General features: G+C 36.3%; 1 protein-coding gene across 1 annotated transcript in view; it reads left to right on the top strand.

The window, feature by feature from the left end:
- DNAH14 (dynein axonemal heavy chain 14) overlaps positions 1-21,024 on the top strand; it is a 2,550,346-nt gene that overhangs the window by 559,994 nt on the left and 1,969,328 nt on the right. The window contains 1 exon segment of the mRNA XM_044060213.1: positions 9,971-10,065. Within this exon segment, the coding sequence (XP_043916148.1) occupies positions 9,971-10,065 (95 nt within the window).

Here is a 21,024-nt window from a genome sequence, read left to right as displayed (position 1 = left end):
GAACTCCCTTCCTTCCAACCTCACTGCTATCTCCACTCTTCCCAGCTTCAAATCCCAACTCAAAACTCACCTCCTAACTCACTGGCTCTGCTCCTGCTCTAACCCTGACTAGATACCATTCTGCTCCTAGAACTCTCACTTATCTTGCTTCTAATCTTATCAAAAACTTACTACTAAATTCAAATTTGCTTTTTTCCCTTTGATATTCTTATTTTGCTTATTGCAGACACTGCAAAAAAACATTTTTTTCTTCTCTGAACTATATGTGTAACTTTTTTTACTGTTAAATGCTTTTAATGAATAATGCTCAATGTTTATTGTACCTCACTTGGAACTTTTCTCCCTGGGCCTCTGCTGAAAATGGACATGAATCCAGTTGGACCAGCCCGGTCAACAAATGTAAAATAAAAATAAAAAAATAAAACTAGATGTGATCACATATGCTGATGATGCACTTCTCCTCAGTTATGAAAAAACATTTCACCCATTTACAAATTAAGCTGCAGGCAGATTTAACACTTTATGGAAGTGGATCACACAAAATAAACTTACAATCAACTCTATGAAAATTTAGTTGTGCTCTTTGCAACACCACAAAATTAATTAATTCAGTTCTCAATACACTGACCCTCTTGGGAATGTATATTAAGGCATTGTTATGCAAGAAACCCCTGTTAGTCAAAACATACACTGACAAAATTGTAAATAAGATACTTCATCAGGTAAACCTTACTACAGAATTTCCACATTGCTCTGTCATAAAGCACAAATGGCACTATCATATTGCTACAAAAATTAGAAAATCTGGCCTACTATTTATACAAATTGCTCTGTAAACACCACTAAACTCCAAATCACTATAAACAAAATATGCCATTTTATGTTTAGCTGAACTCAGAACCCTTCATTTCTACTTTTACAGAATATAACTTGGCTACCCATTACAGGGTAGGCATTACAACTTCTTACTACTTTTCTATTCAGCTTAATTAATCACCATATATGTTCTACTTTACCTTCAAAGCTTTCCACAAGAACCACTTTATATGATCTTAGGATTATCAAGGAGAACATAATTAACCCTTAGAAGGCCCAATTTCAGCTAAAGTGCTGCTGAAAAAGCTTTCTTTAAATTAGGTCCAACTTGCTGGGATAGTTTTCCTACAGAAGTTGGGTAGTGACAGACCATCGCATCCTTTCAAAATAAATTCAACTATTGTGATATCAAATATGATTCAACTGCTTTAAAAATGATGGATATTTACTGTACAGTGCTATCTGCTGTATCTCACAAATGTGGAACAATAACAAACTAATTCTTTATATATAAATAAGGATGTTAGTAACCTTAGTGTGTAATGATTTCATATGCATTCTTCTATATTGTTACATTTAATGCATTGTCCGCTGATGAGGTTATGTTTTTGTCTTCTTGTTGCTATTATATTAAATGTTGTTATTGTATTCTATATTCATGTATTATTTATGTACTGTTCTATATGTATTTATTTCAACTGCTCCTGAGAAAGCCTGGTTTGTAGCAGAAAAGAGGCCTTGTGGCTAGCTGAACCACCAGTTTAACAAATAGTTAAAAGTAAATAAATAAATAAATAAATAAATAAATAAACAAACAAAAGATTTTCTATGGCTAGGTAGCCTTCTGCTATTTGGATTTGAAATGTTGGCCTATGAGGAAATAAAAATAGTGAGAATTGCTGTACACTATTTTTACAAACAACAGTGCTATCAGCTTAGAGCTATAATGGTCCAAAGCACTGATCTAACCTTATTTTAAAGGAATCTAGGTTTACTGCCATTCTTAACATCAGTAGAGAACAGATTCTGCCTTCTGTTGCTCTAAAGTAAAAAAAAACACAACCTATTTGGAATTCATAATCTTCAAATCCAGTAGCAACTGATTATTTCCTGTTTTCCTAATATGCTTCAAAATGAATATATTCAAAGGCCTCTCAAGGATTCACTCTCCATACATTTGCAAATCCAAATTAAAGGTCTCCTAAAAATTCTACACAATTCAGAACATAAATGTAATTTCTTCAGTCCTTTCTTGTAAATAATTATTGTACTTTTTCTAGATTAATAATATTCCTTCTTGATTATAAACAAAAGCCTTTGCTATTTTCCATTATTGGTCTTATTGTTGATTTGGAAATTCATCCTAAAATTCTGAAATCTCTTGGTACTTAAGGTCAAATAAAATTTCAAGATAATACTAACAAGCCCCAAGAAACTTAATTTACCTTCCAACCTTACTACGAAATCAAAGAAACAGAATCCAATGAATATGGGTAACAGGATTCGATTTACAGGTGTGCATAACATTATATTTGGGATTATTGAATTATGCATTATTTAACTGCACCCATCCAAATAGATTATCAAAATAATTTTGAAGAACTTTCTGACCCTTTACTGATGAAACTTAACCTGGTATTTTTACACCAGCAGCAAATTTTCTAAGCCAGCAACCAGTTGGAAATGAAGACATAAATATTTAAAAAAGGAGCAGTCTAAATAGAGTACCTTGGGACACCCTCTGTTTATATAATATTCTTGAGAGCACACTCCCTGTAGACATATTTAGCCATCCTATAAATCAGCCAGTTCTTGATCTACCAAGTTGAACATTGTCCAAAGCCACAATGTTTGATTGTTTTTATAAAAGACACATTGCAATGCATCATATCCTTTAACTAGGTCCAAATATATCACTGTTTTAATAAAAGACACATGTAGCAATGCATCATATCCTTTAACTAGATCCAAATATATCACATCATCTGAAATATTGCTATCTAAAGCTTGACTCACAACTGAATAAAACATATCAGATTTGTTACAGTGGCCCTACCATTTTAAATACATTCCAATGTAAGCCATAATAGGAAATATTTTCATCCTTAGTCATTAAATTCATTAGCATCCTCTCAAGGCATTTAACAATCAAGCTTGTAAGGCTGATGGTTGTATAATTATTTGCTGTATAGCTTCATCCTTTATGGATAGGAATAAAATCAGCAATCTTCAATTGTCATGGCACTGCCTCAAATTGTGAATATTTTTGAAAGCTAAATACTAAACAATCAAGGAAACATTCCCAAATACTAAACAAACTCATCTTATTAGAATTATCTGTATCAGAATCCTTTTTATGAACCTACATGATTTCCTGACTCCCCAGTAATCTGTGGGCACTCAATAAATATTTCAACTATTTTTTCCTCTTCATACTATGAAATATATCACCTGATATCTTTGAAAAACACTCCCCACCCCTTCTTACAAACTCTTTTGTATGTAGTATACTATCAATTTCTATTCATATCTTAACACCAGTAGAGTGATCTTTATGACTCCTCCAGACATACTCAGAAAGGCTTTATTATTAGCTCTTTTCCTAATGCTAAGATTAATGTGGTACTCCCTTTTTGCTTTCCTAATAGATCACCTAACCTTGTAACACATTCTTTGCAATTTTCCATATTTCTCTATGTAGGTAACTTTCTCATTTTTTCCCAATATCTTTATGCCTCTTTTATATTCCATATTAGTCTAGTAGTCATCCAAGGGGACCACAGTTTCTTGATTCCTTTATACGTTTTGTTAACCGGAACAAATTTATTGATTATTAGTTCATTTTGCTATAAAATATGTTCCACATTTCCTGTACATTCAATCCCTTAAACCATTCAGTTCAATTCCAGTTATTTTGTTTATTATAGAACTATAGTCTGCCTTGTAGTTTTTCCTCTGACTTGAAACTCATATTTTCCAAAAGGAATGTCTGCACAAAAAAGGAATCCGACAGCAACTCCCGGAAACAAAGGTATAGTTGATAGAACCACCACAGATGTTTTTTAATAAAATTCCAAAAAGATCACATGAACTTGTGACAAAAATACAGCAAAATGTATGCCAAAGGTTCAGTAATGTTAAATGCTTTCATCCTGGTGTTCCATGGACTTCATCAGAACCGGAGTATCGGAGTAAAAAACTGGTTCACAGTTTATATAACCACATGTTACAATCCCAATTGAACCTTTAAAGGAGCCCACACCAAAAGCAATTAAAACTGTAAGATATTTCAAAGTACATAGAGAATTAAAACCCATCCAAAGGTAAATATCCAACATATAAAAATGACTGTTTGGAGTATAATTGCCTTAAAAACTCATCTAGAAATGAGTGCAGTTTTGTGGCTGTCTATGTCTGCAGGATGTAAAAAAGCCATTGAACAAACTACCTTTTGATAAGTATATATAATACAATAAAAGACATAAAAATTACAATTTTGCTGCTCTCATCTTTAAAACTGGGGAGATGGAAAAGTCTTCATTTAATCCTAGTGGGCTGAAAGCATTCAGTCTGATCTACAATATCAGCACTCTGTATTCTAACTTGTTCTCCCAAGCCCCACCTCATTCAAATACCCCTACATTCTCAAGAATAAAAAATGAGAACCTTTTGAAAAGTTGACGGGTTCTTGAATGTTTTAATAGGTATTATTCTCATTATTATTGAGAATATCATAACTATACTAGTAGATTCTCTTACAAAAAGTTATTTCCATTTTTTCCTTATACAATAACTGGGACAAGTGGTTCAGAAAGCTAAACAGACTACATAGACCTTTACTCTGACAGTTTCCTTATTTGGGCTTGATGACCATCCCTTCCACATTTCCCAAGCACCATATGTTACCTGATAAAATCAAAGGTATTGTTTACAAAATCCACATTTTTTCATTCCCTCCCCACTTTTCTCTTGCCATTTTCATCCTTGTCTGTAAATTCTAACATGTTTTTATATTCTTCTCCGTCTTAAATAAAAAGCACAGATCTGCTCCCACTGTGTCATTGAGTGAGTCATTTGCCTTAAAATGTTCCAGTCCCTTTTTATTATGTCCTTAAATTTCCCACTCTCAGAGTTATATTCCACTACTAAGTCTCACTCAAATGAATTTTGTCCATCACTAACCTCTAATGCACCACCACTTTTCCAGGCATCTCTTTTTAAACCCACTCCCAGAATTGGGGGAAAATCTTAAATTCTTCTTTTTGTAATCTCTTTTGTCATGTCTAACAATTGTTTAGGATAATTTCTATCCAGAAGCATGTCAACCAATTACTTACACTCGGTAATGAAATTATTATCCTCTGAAATCATTTAAAACAGTTGAATGAGTTGCTGTTTAACCAGTCCTTTCTTGAGGTTGAAGGGATGGCAACTATCAAAATGCAAATAACCGTTACTGAAGGAGGGTTTTATATATATAGTGGATGAAAACTTTTCACCAGACTAACAAATCTTTGTGTCCAAATAGTCATTTATGTTTTTGTCAAACCTATGAGTGAATTTCAGGAACTTAGTGGTTCCATGCATAAATGTAACAAATGAATCTGCTTCCTGTACCAGCCCTGTCCATAAAATAAAGATCTCATCGAGGTATATAAACCGTAAAGACCAATTATTTCCCCACTTAGAATGTAGTATGTGTATTTTCTCATATGAATACATAACCAAATTTGAGTATAACAGAATGCACTGTGACCCCATGCTAATTCCCTTAACTTGCTGGAATATTTCCCCCTCAAAGAAAATGTAATTGTTATAAAGTATTGTTTCAACACTTTCCATCAAAATGCCAACAAGGCATCATGAAACAGTTCCATACCTTCCTGTAATGGGATACAGCTAAATAGGTAAACCACGTTTGGTTATTTAGTTTCTGCCCTAGATCATAAGTGCTTTGACCAAGAAAATCCCAAGAATCCTCGAGCAAATTATGAACTGAGTTGTATACTGTCTTAAGTAGCCTATCTACATATATGAACAGGGGTAGGTTTTAGAACCTTGGGCCACTACAGTCGCCCTAAATTGTGACTTCTCCAAGTTTTTATGTACCTTGGGAATACTGAATATTTTTGGGATGCTTGGATTCTGGTTCAAAAGGAAGTGATGGGTCCCTTTATCAATCAAACCTTGAGTGAACCAGTAATTTCATTAACGATCCACCTTTTTAAAGCTAATGCTTATTTCATTTCTTGATATCTCCTAGTAAGTGTCTGAGTTACACAGGATGTTAAACACTAGCACTAGAGTAGTCAGTATGGTCAAATATTACTATACTCCTCCCTTAACAGATTTCATAATCCCAAATTTGTTATTGCCTTTAAAGTTATTTGATAATTTGAGTGCTTTGGAACTCAAATTGCTCTGCCTGCATTTTATTTTCTGTATGTTTAAAATGGAAACATTGTTGATACATACTCTTTCAAGTGCTTGCAGAACCAGTTGCATAGAGGGGATACATTACTTTTTTCCTATTGATCATAATGCTTCTGTTTGAATGGTTAGCACAATGTTCTTTCCAAAATAAAGCTAAATTGATTTTCTTGGTATATAATTTCAGTTCTAAAATTGCATCTTTAATATTGAGTGAATGAGTGGGTACAAATGAAAATTCCTTTTTAATTAGTGAAAAGAACTCTGGGATTATTTCCAAATGGCTGTAATTGAAGATGTTAAAGCCATTGTTAATTAACTAAATTCTTGAATGTGATTCCAATGAGTATAAATTTTCAGTTGTTTCCTAATTAATTGAACCTAAAAAATATATTCTTTCATTTGTCCCTTCCTCACCCCTCAAACATTCTAAGAATCAATCATGTTCTCTTGTTGTGTTTTCAGAGGGTAGAGGTAAATCTGTGTATTTTTTAATTTTTTTCTCTGTTGTGGTTTGTTAGTCTTTCTGGCCTGCAAAGGGGGGAGGGGGTGTTTCAAAGCTTCCAGAAGAAAAAAAAAACACCAGATTCCTCAGAATTCACTGGCACAGTATCAGAGTTATCCAGAAATTCATTGTCTCTCTGTACATGATTCTCAGGTTTTTATTAAAACCTATCTGTGGTGGTTCAATTGACTATGCCTTTGTTTCTGGGAGCTGCTGTGTACTTCTTTTTCAGTGCAGACCTTATTTTTGCTTACTAGTGTAATCCTGCACTGCCATGTGCTTTTCAGTTGGGTCACATTTTCCAAGCCATCAGGCTTACATTTAGCTATTATATGATTAGAGTTTGGTAATTGTTCCTTATTCTCTACATCAGATATTATAATTTCTGGGGAAGTTAGTCGAACATCTAAAAATTTCTGATAATGCAATATTCTGTAAACTATTTATACCCAGTATATTAGCCCAATTGATATTTGGTAGATACAAATATAGACATGCTGTGGGAGTGGGGAAGCCCAATTAATATTTGATAGATATAAATCTCCTCCCAATGTATAGACTTTGCACTTAACAGTTCTTCTTAGTTCCTCTTTCCATTTCTTGGTTTCAAATATAGACATGTGGGGGGGGGGTATATAAAAACCAGTATTGGTGTAGTGATCTTGTTCCATTCCCTTACTTGCTATGATCTGCATTTTTGGAGTAGTGACTATTTTGCTTTTGTTATATTTAGTGCATTTTCGTTTCTTTTACTACGTAGATCATTACTTTTAATATTTCTTCTTTGTACTGTATTTGTGTGAATATAGACGTCTGTACAGAGTTGTGCTCATTTTCCTTTCATGCACACTAGTGCTCATTTGTATTTCTTTTGGCTTTGCACTGTAACTGACTATACAAAAGTTCATATGCCTGCCATGCTAGGCATTCTTGCTGAGCTGTACTATATATTGCATGCAGTGTCTGCTTGTTCTGATTAGGTTGTTCATTTACAGAACTCCAGAACTGTAAGCTTAGCTCATTATACAGAAGCTTCTGCCCTTCTAGCTCATTTATGTAACTGTGATGTGAATCACTTTATTTTATTAGTTATTCATTTGTTAATCTATTAAGAGAACTAGTCATCATATACCCTTCTTGGTCATATACCAGACCACAAGGGAAAGGATTAATTCAGCATATATTAACACTGTAAAGTAATCAATCAACAATCAACCTGCATTTTTCTGGGGGGATGCCAGAGAACCAGGAGAAAACACACACCGATATGGAGAGAAGCTCATGCACATCTCACTCAAAGAGTGACCAGATGACAGAAATGAACCCTGGAGATGTGAGCCAGAGAGTTAATCACTGAACTACCATGTTGCACAGTTTTAATAGATTGGTGCACAGTATAGTTGTCTACAAATTGTTTCAGTACTGTTACCCATGCTGCTTGTTTTATTTGCACCAGCTGTCTGCTTGGTGTGCAGTAAGATATCAGTTCAGCAGCTATTCTACACAGTTATCAGTTAATTTGGAGATATTTTCCATGTATTTTCTGTGCATAATCCATGTATTCCACTCTCAGTGTCTTGCTAATATGTGTAATTGATAGCATGGTATTATAAGTAAGAGATGAGAAAGTTAGGAGAATATTAATAGCTTGTTAAATATATCTGCAGTAAAAATGTAGCTAGTGAGGTATAAACATTATTCTTAACATACATTTAGAAAATGAAAGTACATATTTAATACTTAGCTCTGAGTTTGATCAGTAACTAACTAACCCTATGATGAATGCAAAACTGGCTTTCAGAGTGCAGAAGTAGGAATATAAGGCTGCAAATAGTGTGGTAATAAAATATTGAGCTGGGGAGCAAAAGTAAAAGGGTAGCCCCATACAGAAGCTAGGTAAGAAAACTTAAAGTAGCACTAGCATTTTATCTCAAACAAGAAAAATGCCTTCTGCCACTGCAGGCAGCACTTTTGCTTTTGTATCCCTTTTTGTCCTCATGCCTGCTAACTGTCAAGTCTCTCCCAGTCAGACTCAGCCTCTTCATTTCCCTGCATTAGGGATGTACCATCTACAGTAAGGAGGTGGGAGACATCCAGAGGGCTATCATTCACATTGCCTTGAAGGCTGCTTTTGCCCATCGTTATCATCATCCCAGCAGTCAAGACATTTTTGAAGTGACCTACCTAACCAGGTACAGGACCTATGACTTGTGTCACCACTGGGGCCACTATGCCTTTCCCTTAAGCAAGTGCACACACATGCAGTTGTGACTCTGATTTGTCTGGAAATTTTACACTGGAACTGATAATGTAAGAAGGGGTTAGAATAGGTGCTAGATGACTAATGCCTAAAGGATGTGAGTGTCATCAGAAAGTAATTAAATGATTCAGTGAGGAGGTGTGCCAAGTATGTCATTTATGAATACCACTCTCTTTTAATACCACATTAACCAATAATTTGTGCTCATTCTTACCATGTCACCATTTTACTGGGGGTATAACTCACCTGATAAAAACATGTGGGCTTCTTTGTTAACTGTATGATGCAGACATTGTAGAGTACCTTGGTTTGGATGGGAATAGCAAATATTTAATGCCTGCTTTAATTAAAAGGAAACTTGCTTCACACATTTTCCTAATCGTTTGCTAGTCAAAGTCTGTATATTCAGATTTTTGTTTTTTTCTGACGTTTTCTCACAGTGATTGAGTTTTTTAACATTTGTTATATCTGCCCAGACAAATTTTCCTCTGTCTTGCCATACAAATTGTATTATTTGTTTCTGTTTACATAGTTAGTCTTTGAAACTTCCAGCTGTTTGATATCTTCATTGTGCCTTCCAACTTCTTAGATAAAATAACAATCATTTTTATAATTTTTATCATCTTTATCTACAGAGCAAATTTACATGGCAGATCTTCCCATAATAATTACTAGGAAAATGCACTTTAACAGGTGTTGTAGCTAGTAGCCATTTGTAACCATTAAGGTGATTCTGTAGGACATTACAGACAATAGCAGACATGTATACATGCCTTTCAGTTGTGAAAGAAAAACATCTCAAGTTGTGGTAAGTCAATAACTGATTCAATACCTATAAGGTAACTTAAGTTATAAAATACCCCTAAACATGGCAGGGATTCTTAATTTTTTCACTAAATGAAATAAAACTTTAAAAAAGCTGGTAATGTCCTTAAATGGTTTATCCTTATATTTTACAGCAAGCATCTGAAGAATTAAATGCGGTGATGCCAGTCTTGCAACAAGCTGTTTCTGCACTTGATGCCCTGGAAAAAGCTGACATCTCAGAAATAAGGTTAGATTCCTTTAAACTGTAAATTGAAAACTAAAACCTGACAAATGTAATGTAAAGACTTGAGTACAATTCTGGAACATTGCACCAGCTTGATATTATATCCAAACTTTTATCAGTACACATAGCATTATGCCTAGATCTCTGACTTGGAACTTAAGTGGTAGGAGTTAACTGGTCAATTACTCAAGAATTACTCATGCTCTTTGAATGAATACAATCTTCAGTATTACTGCAGAATACTATTTACTTTCTGAATCAACATATTAGTTCTTTGAAGTCTGACTGATACATTGAACTACCTTTTTGTGTTTCATAGCATGCTTAATTCCTTTTCTAGATGCTGCTGCTTTCTTGATAAATGTGTCTTATTCTGCTCCCAACTAACACCTTTAATTGTTGTGTCAGCGCATAGTTTTTGTTAACCATGCAACATTATTTCCATGAAAACATACACATTTTGTTTATGATTTGGTTGTTTGCACTTCTATATACAAAAGTTCTCTATGTATTAAATGGTTAATATAACTGAGGTAGTGAGAAGTACATGAGTCTTATTTGGTGCTCTGTGCTCTAGCATCCATATATATATGCAGATACTGAAATGACAGCTCCACATAGGTAATATAATGGAATGCATGTTTTCAGTTCATCTTGATCCTTCTGCTTCACTAACCCTTCTGCAATACATACAGTTGTTGGTATTATTCTTATAGTTTGCTAACTGCACAATATTCTCATTAGGACTGTCATACCATTAGGATTTTGTTTTTAATCCAAGCTTTCTTCTTGCAAGAATATCCCTTCCTTCCCTATAATATGACAAGGTCTGAACTGTATTATTTCAGCTGCTTTGTTTTTGCATTCATGTTCAGTGACATTTCTGTGAATCATTGCCTTCTTTGTCTGTCTGTGGAGAGAGGGTCAGTTTTTCTTGTTCCTTTACTCAATTTGATTTGTGGTGAGTCTAAGTAGTTAAAAACATTTTGGTGCAAGTCAGCCCTCTTCCTACAAAGCAGCTGTATTATAGGATTGTGTAACATCTTCTGTTTTTAGTTCCAGTTATTTTCCCTTGCCATCAATAGTCTTTTGCTAAAGTCTAAAGTTGCCTTTCATTCCTATAGCAGCCCAGTGCAATGACTTAGGCCTGTCAGTTCACACTTCTTAGACCAACCAGAGGAAGCTTCCAAAAATTTCTGGTATCCAATATTAACTGTACATCTGCTGAGATAAACGGGTAAGTGCATACAGGAGTTACCTGATATGGACCCCTTAGTGTGTGTTTGGAATATTAACTGTGCAGGACTAGAGACCCACATTTGTCATACTGGCTGAGGCAAAGTCCTATAGAAAGTACAGGAATTCTTTTGCAAAATCATGTTGTGATATTGGTTGTTTGCTGCTGCCTTAGAATGGAACTGGATTAAGTAAGAAGTAATTCACATAATGCTATATTATTTGGGGTGAGAAAGCTTCTTGGATGAGGTAAGGCAGATACAAGGTTGGAGATCGTCTTCAGTTCTTTGTTTGTATCAGGATACTTCTGCCTTTTTAACTTTTCTAATAGTTAAACATAGCTATAGTACAGCTGTGTAAAATCTTATCATAATGGTAGATGTTCTTGCCTTCACTGCTGGAGTATTCTTTACCATATGGATTCCCTGCCATTGAAGCTCAAACATCTGGCAAGTCTACCAAAGACTACTTGTTGCTTATTTAAAAGGTACGCCAAACATCCCCCAAATGCTCCTTGCATAGCATAGGGCATAAAGGTGACATTCAGACCTACTATAAACAGAACTGATTGCCCCAGTAGAAATACAAGTCCAAGGAACCTAAGAGGTAATCTGTACATCCAGCAAGGCAAGAGACTAGGGGGATGAAGGGAGGGAGCGAATACTGCAGAAGTAAAGGCAAGGACATATATTGTTATCAATTCAACGCTGCTCCGACACAATAAAGGCTGTCCAATTACCAAAATAGCGAGTATCTAATGGCTCCAAAAAATGACCGCCAAATGTATAAAACACTACTGTTTATTCACTCATAGACAAAATAGACAACCATTGTAAAAGAGGTAACGGATTTAGCGCTTTCATCTCCATGCGGAGACTTCTTCAGAATCCAGTTACCATTAAAATTACCATTCTTTTATTTTATTTTATTTATTTATTTTACATTTGTTGACCGGGATAGTCCGACTGGATGCATGTCCATTTTCAGCGGAGGCCCGGGGAGAAAAGCTCCAAGGGTAAGCAGATACAGCATTACATAATACCAGCATTACATATTACAAACAGACTATTTACAGAGATTACATAAGTAAGCAAGTTAAACAAGTTCCACAGGTTACAGTTAATCCTGAGCACAAGTCAGGATTAAATTAAATTACACAGTAAACTGGTTAACAGATTTTTACACATTCTAGAGAGAGTTAGCCAGGCTTGATACATTGACATAGCCAGTTAAGTGACAAATGCTGTTTGAGTCTAGTTTTAAATTGACCTAAGGTGGAAAGTAAGGTAATATCAGCTGGAAGAGAGTTCCAGGATCTACTTACAGAGTTTGCAAAGAGAGAATCACCGGCTGTGTTATTAATTTTGCTAGTCTGAATTAGTAGTTTGTTGGAGAATCGAAGTGGTCTAGGATTGTTATAGGGGGTGATAATATTTTTAAGTGCAGGAGTATTGTCCGGATTATAGAGGATTTTATAGGCCATAATCAGTTGGTTATACTGGATTAGGCTGGGTAGTTCAAGCCAACCAAGCTGATTTAGATTGATTTCTTTTATAACAAGCAATCCTTGTTCATTGGTCTACCATCATTGACATCATAAATTATATAATTATTACCTTAATTATTTTACATATACTTCACATTTCAAGGTGGGGCTAGCTAAATGCTTATACCTAAAAATAAACTAATGAATATTCCAAACTTTATTAACTATACAATATCTGTAAAAATGTCCTATACGTAAAATGTCCTATACATAAAATTGACTAAATAGCTGTACAGCATGGAATGTATAAACAGTCTTAAAATTCGAATTATCTAAATATGTAGTAATAGCAGTATAATATTAAAAATATCTAATAACCTGTATACTATATATATATATATAAAATGTAAAATCATATGTATAAAAAATCATATATGTAAAATTCTGTATATAAATTTCTAATATCTAAATACCATCAATAAACTTTATTCTCTACAGAAAATACATAATGGTTAACTAAGATAATGTTAAATAAATAAATATAGTATAAATAATATACTTCAATAAATGCATAAAATATTTAATGATATATGATATATATAATATGTATAGAAATTGATCATAAAAAATATAATGTAAAATTGATATACTATCTTCTGTAATTAAATATCACTTGTGTCTCTTAGGGTCCATTGCCAACAATTTTAATGCGGGACTAATAGAAGTGTGATCATTAAGTCCCTTGTTACCACATGCATCCAGCCTAAGTTGCCATATCATTTCCCTATACTCTAGACGTGTCCCCCAATCTCCTCCTCTTTCTGGGTATACAATCTCTTCTAATATCCAAAACTTAAAATCAGCCTGTTTACATGTCAAAGTATGTCTGAATAGTGCATTGTTGTCATTACGTTTATTAATGTCCCCAATATGCTCGTATATTCTAGATCTGAGGTGGCGTTCAGTTTTTCCTATATAATAGCATCCGCAGGCTCTGCAGAATACTAAATATACCACCCCTTTTGAGTAGCAGCTATAATATTTCTTAGCTCTAAGTGTAATTTGTAAGTAGGCAATTCTAACCTCCTTCAACCCAGCAATATAACAACATTGTGCACATCTACCACATGCAAAAGTCCCACGTTTTCTAGAACTACCATTACAAGCTGTTTTATCCTTCTCAAGAATATTCTTAATATTCCTGTTCCTTCTAAAGCTATATTTTATATTATTTTGGAAAACATCCGTTTTATCAGCTATATTTTTAAACATTTCCCATGTGTCATGTATACTTTTTTTCAACTATCCTATACCTTGAAAATAAGTGAGAGTCAAATATGTTGTAACACCTACTCTAGCATGGTCTTGTATATTCGAATTAATATGTAAACTGTTCACTTGATTTTGATCATTGGAGGCAATATTTGCATCACTGTATTTAAGAGGTCATGTATCTTTTTTAACCAATAGTGGAGTGTATTTCCTACCTCTTCCTACCACTACATATTCCTTGATGGGATTCATAAATTCCATAGGGTAGCCTCTATCTAAAAACATATTTTCTATATTATTAATTTCTTCTAAAAATTCCCTATCGTCCGAAATCATTCTGGCTACCCTAATCATCTGCCCCTTAACAATATTCTTTTTTAATTGATATGGGTGGTCACTACTAAACTGCAAATATGCATTAGAAAAATGTTCTATTCTAAAAATATTGGACTTATAACATTTATTGTCATAGTCTTTGCTTAATTTTATATCCAAGTAGTGAACATCATTCCTTCCAGTTTCATAAGTAAATTGTAAAAATGAAGTTGTATGATTAATATAATAAATAAATTCCTTTACCTTGTTGTAGGGTCCAGTCCATAGCATAAAAATATCATCCAAAAAATGGAGATATTGACCAATATATTGACTGTATTCAGAATTAAAAATGTACTTCTTTTCCCAAAATAACATAACTATATTGGCAAATGCTGGAGCACAAGCAGAACCCATAGCAACCCCATCTTTTTGGTGATAAAAATCACCCTCAAAATACATATAATTATATTTTAAAACCAATTCCATGCTTTCTAAAACTGTTCTAAACTCCATGTCTGTTAAAAAATTCATTTCCTGTAACATGTTTTCTAACCACTCTAGGCCTAAAACTTGGGGAATGACAGCAAACAAATCCTTCACATCAATCGTAATAAATATGATTTCATCAGTATAAATACTTTTCCCAATTTTCTGCAAAAAATCCCAAGAATCTATTAGAATATGATCATATTTGTTATAAAATTTTTTAACCTTAAAATCCACATAAATAGCAAAAGTTTGCATTTTTGATCCTTGAGAAGACACAATGGGTCTCAAAGGGGGATTTTCCAAGGACTTGTGGATTTTGGGTATACCAAAAATTGCAGGTATCACAGGTTTAGGTACTGTTAAAAAATTATAAAGTTCAATATCAGTCATTCCTGTTAGAAGGTTATGTTCTAAAACCAAGTCAATTTTTCTATATGAAATATTAATTTCATTTTTAGTCACCAAATCATAGTGTTCTTCGTTATCCAAGATGTCCTTCATCCTTTTGATATAATCCCATTTATCCATTAAAACCACCCCTCCCCCTTTATCGGGTTTCATTAAACGTATCTTATCATTATTACTCAAGTATTTTAGTAAATTTGTCTTAGCCATAGTTAAATTGTATTTCACTTTACTTCCTTTCCTGTATTCATTACGAACCTTATTGATGACACATTTTTCAAAATTTAAAATTTCATGTTGAAGAGGGGGGTTGTAAGTGCTTGGTCTGGTTAAACACTCTACCTTGTCCTGTAATACACTATCTTTGTAAATATGCTGGAAATTCAATTTCCGTGTGAACAATCTAATGTCTAGTATTATGTTCTCTAAGGTAGGTTTATGAACAGGAACAAATGTAAAACCTTTTATAAATAAATTGAAAAATTCTTCACTGATAATCATATCAGTGTAATTGAAAATGTTAACATTTTTAAAGGTATGAAGTATAGTGACCTGCTGTACCTGTTCCAACAAAATACCCCTCTCATCTGTGTCTTCACTGACACCATTGTATAACATTGTTTCACAGTCCTCTATCTGTAGGTTCTCCCCAATTGTTGTATATTGTTCATCATTGTGGCCTATGCATAGGAGAACTGCTGAGACCGATTTCTCTGTACTATGTGCTTACATCCACTGCTGCAGTATTTGTTACCATATGGGAGAGTGCCAAAGCTCAAGAGGAAACTGGAGAGAGGGAAGGAGCAGAAAAGTCCCCTAAAAAGCCAAGAAAAATGGCACTAGCTAAACCAACCCTAGATCTAGTGCTGCCATCTAACTTGTAGTGCTTGGTAAAGGCATGTACAGAAGTCCAGGTAGCTGCTTCAAGAATAGAGTTAGTATCCAAGCCACAGCTCTAGTAGAATGAGCCTTGACTGAAGAGGGAAGGCTCTTGCCATGAAAAGTGTAACAAAAGGAAATAGTCTCAGTGATCCAAAAAGAAATAGTTTGCTTGGATACAGCAAGTCCCAAAGATCTAGGATGAAAAGAAACAAATAACTGATCAGATTTTCTAATAGCCTTAGTCTTATCCAAATAAACCCTGAGTTGCCTATCCACATCCAAACTATGCAGCACCCTCTCACTGCCATCTTACAGAGAGGGAAAAAAAGTCATCAGATTAAAAGACTGGATAAGTGAAAGCTCATTAACCACCTTAGGCATAAAAGAAGGGTTAGTGCAGAAGGACACTCTGTCCTCATGAAATATCAAAAAAGGAGGACAAGCCATAAGGGCCTGCAACTCAGACACCCATGTGGCAAAAGTAAGAGCTAACAAAAGAACAGTCTTCCAGGAACAATGATGCAAGGAGGCTGAAGCAGCAGGCTCAAAAGGAGCCTGAGTCAACTTCTCCAAAACAAAGTTAAGATCCCAGGGAGGAGGAACAGGCTTCCTGGGAGGTCTAATATTAAGGACTCCTTTAAGAAATTGTTTCACCTCAAATCTAGAAGCTAGAGGAGGAGAAAAAGGCAAACAAGCAGAGATATCTGATAAGTGGGCCGTAATAGAAGAATAGGCCAAATCAGCATTGAGCACCTAACACAAATAAGAGAGAACCAAAGGAGTATCCACAGAAAGTGAGTCCAGTTTGTGAGAGAGACACCAAGTAGAAAACCTTTTCCATTTGGATAAGTAGGATTTCCTAGTAGTAAATTTCATGGTCTCCTGCAGGACTTGCAGCATGTCCTCTGAAAACAGGTGTCTATGAGGAATCAAAATCCTATCACTCACAATGTCAGTTGAAGCATGGACAGGTGGTCGTGGATGAGAGATCCCTTGTCTTGTGTGATTAAATCCACTCGGTGAGGTAACTTGTGATTATTGCCCTTGGCTAGATGCAGCAGTAGAGGGAATCAGTGCTGTTGTGGCCAATAGGGAATCACCAAGAAGATTTTGGGAGCATCCTGTTGAATTTTGAACAGGACTGTTGGAATAAGAGGAAGAGGAGGGAATGCATAAAGAAACATCCTCTTCCAAGAAAATGAGAGGGCGTCCACCTTCCATACCAGAGGATCTGGGACTCTGGCACAAAATAGAGGAAGTTGTCTGTTCAAGGGGAGGCAACAAGATCTGCTTGAGGAGTACCTCACTGGTGGATAATGTCCAGAAACAGTCCTGTGAAGCATTCATTCATGGGACTGAGTTAAGGACCTGCTTAGAGTGTCTGCCACAACATTTTGACCGGAAGGGATATGCCTGAAGAGACACTTGATACTTGACAGTAAGATCCTGTACCAGAAGTGCCAACTGGCAAAGAAGATAATATGTCATTCCTCCCTATTTGTTGATATACCACATTACTGTGGTATTGTCTGTGAAAACCTTGAGAGGCCCTGGAGAGAAAAGAGGATGAAAGGTCTGAACAGCCGGAACTCTCATCTCCTTGACATTGATGTGCTCCTTCTGCTGTTGAGGGGACCACATTCCCTGTACCTTCAGGGAGCCAAATGTTGCCACCCCATCCCATGTCTGAAGCATCTGTGAACAATTCCTGGTAGGGAAGACAGGATGAAAAGGAATCCCTGGATTCAGAGACAATTGCTGCAGCCACCAGTGAAGTTCCTGTCTGAGACAAGGAAAAAGAGGAACTACAAAGTCTAGAGGATGTGCATGTTGGAGCTACACTTCAGAAACCAGTGAAATGTTGTTCTGTGAAGTTTGGCCAGAGGGAGCATTGGAATGGTGGATGCCGTGAAATCCAGAGTTCTCAGAAATTCTGTGGTAGTAATGAAAGTCAGTGGAAGAAGATTGTGAAAGAAAGAAATGAGAGTTAGGGCCTTTGGGGGGGGGGCAGGGATGCGAACATTGACACTGTCTGAATCCTACAACCCAGAAAAGCATGATCCTGAGAAGGAGTCAGAGAAGACTTTTTGAAATTTATAGTGAACCCCAGGCTCTGAAGAAGGGAAATAGCAAAATGAAGATTTTACAAAAGGGTCTCTGGAGAGGACACATGAATCAACAGATCATTGAAGTAAGGAAATATTTGGATCCCTCAAAGCCTGCAAAAAGCAATCACATGAGCAAGGCATTTGGTGAACACCCATGGGGCAGTAGATAGGCTAAAGGGCAAAGCAGAGAACTGAAAATACCAGAAGGCATAGGTAGTCCCTGGAGAATGAAAATGCATTCAACTGGCAGAAACAGATGTAGGAAAACAGACCGACAGTGAAAAGATCCATTTGGAACTGGCGGTTAAGAAGTTCTGTTTATGGCAGGCCTGAACATCACCTTTATGCTGTATTCTACACAAAGAGTGTTTGGGTAATGTTCAACGTACCTTTTAAATAAGCAACAAGTAGACTTTGGTTGACTGGCCTGACGTTCAGGCTTCCACGGCAGGGAATCTCATATGGTAAAGAATACTGCAGCAGTGAATGTAAGGACATCTAATGTTACTTTGTCCTGGGTCTGACAGGGTACAGTCATATAACAACTGAGTAAAACAGACATGAATAAATATCACTGCTTCTCTTTTTAGAATCAGTCATCCAGTCATGTAGAACTGCAGTCCACATTTGCTTATTTCATACTGTAATTGGGATTTTGCACCTACAACATAGGTTCATAGGTAGGTACTAGGCTATTGGCCATAGGGCCTATATAAGTCTAGCCAAATGTACCCTGACTTTCGCCACCCAAGAAAATTATTTTCCTGTGCCACTGTCGAGCAGAGCCACAGAAGTGATCCCCAAAGTGAATTTCCTATCTCCCATCCAATCATCAAGATTTTTCTTGAAGAGTGCTAATGAGGAGCTTTGTTTGATATAGATAGGTAGTTTGTTCCAGAGTATGAGAAGTCTCTGGGACAGGAATCTATCCCTCCAACATGTTCTGTTTATTGTGGTGATGAGGTTTAGGTCCCTAGAGCGTGTAGCTCGTAGGGATTGGAATTTCTTTAAGTGGAGCATGTCTAAAAGCTCTGGGTTTGACATAGCTTTGTGTGTTAGGCAGAGATCGCCTCTGAATGGGTGATATGCAACGGAGTAAAGCTGCAGTTTTTTGAGACGGTCTGCATAGGGCATCTCTTTGAGGCCAGTAATCCTCTTTGTGAGGTATTTCTGTGGCCTTTCCAGTTGTTGTAGATGTCTTGTGAGGTACATACCAAAAGGGGCATTGTACTATATAATGGGTCTAATGAGTGACGAGTAGAGGGGAACAATGACCTATTTTTTCCTGGATGAGAAACCTTTTGTGATGAAGTGTGCCACATAGAAGGATTTCCTGACTACTGTGGCGATGTGATTATCAAAGGAGAGACTACTGTCCACCTGTGTCCCAAGGTCTCTTATCACACTTTCAGTGTTAAGTAGACTACCACCTATGTGGTAGTTCATGGGTACTGAGTTTTTACCAAAAGGGATGACAATGCACTTTTTGGCACTGAGCTTGAGGCCATGGCTTTGACACCAGGCATCTGTCTCAGCGAGGCCCTTTTGTAGGATGTCCACATCTTTTGGAGTTTTGATTATGGCTCCTAGTTTGCAGTCATCTGCAAACTTCATTAGCCAAAGACCTTCTGTGTTGGCCTGTACTTCAGAGAAGTAGATACCAAACAGTAGAGGACCCAGGACTGAACCCTGTGGTACTCCACTTGTCACTGGTCTGAAGTTGGATTTGGAGTCTGCTACTTTCACAGTGTGGGTTCTGTCAGTGAGCCAGTTGGCAACCCATCTTGTGACATAGGGATTTATACCTAGTTTAGTGAGTTTATCTATAATTCCAGAGTGGGGGATGGTGTCGAAAGCCTTGGCGAGATCTAGATAGGCTGTGTGAACCACCTTACCCTCATCTACGGCTTTGGTGACTGCTTCAAAGAAGTCTATCAGGTTTAGGAGACATGATCTGCCTTTTACAAACACGAACTGGGTGGGGTCCTGTGTTTGGAGATTACCAATGTCATTGTTTATAAGTTCCATGATGATATGCTCCATAGCCTTGCAGACCAGGTTCGTTAGGCTAATGGGGTGGTAGTTTCCAGGGTCTGTGGTGGCTCCCCCTTTGTGGAGTGGAATAACTGTTGCTGTGCGCCATTCAGTGGGCACATAGCCTGAGGTGAGGCTATGATTGAACATGGTACTTAGGTGTGGTGCCAGTTCGTTCAGTAGTTCATGTAGAACACAGCCTGGGATGTCGTCAGGTCCCATGGATGCTGTGTTCTTGGCTTTGGATAGTGTGTTTTTTACCTGTGCAGCTGTGATTACAGGAACTTTGCATTCTTCTGGTATACAGATGGGCCCTTTAGGGGATGACAGATGGGTAAAGTTAGCACTGAACCTATCTACCAGGATGTTGGCAATATCAGTTGGTTCTGTATATTTAGTGCCATTGTGCTGTAACTCAGAGCAGATCTGAGTGTTGCCATTGAGATTCTTGACATAGCTATAGAATGCTTTGTGGCTGTCTTTAGAGTCAGTGGCGATTTTGTTTTCATAACTAGCTTTGGAGGATTTTATGAGGGATCTCAGCTTCTTACTGAGGCTGACCAGGAAGTTTCTCCAGTCATGGGATTTTACTCTTTTTTTGCAACAGTTTCTTTCTTCTGTTGTAGAGTTTGTTTATGGCAGGGGACCACCAGATTGGCTTCCTTTTTTTGGAGGATAGCATCTTGGTTCTGTTAGGGATTGCACGATCCATGCACTTGTGTAAGAGCTTAT

This window comes from Protopterus annectens, chromosome 1.part2 (genome assembly GCF_019279795.1).
Source record: "Protopterus annectens isolate FY-2018-M chromosome 1.part2, PAN1.0, whole genome shotgun sequence".
NCBI classification, from domain to species: Eukaryota; Metazoa; Chordata; order Ceratodontiformes; family Protopteridae; genus Protopterus; species Protopterus annectens.
Note: the sequence above shows the minus strand (reverse complement) of the source record. Positions and strands in the feature narration are given on the sequence as shown.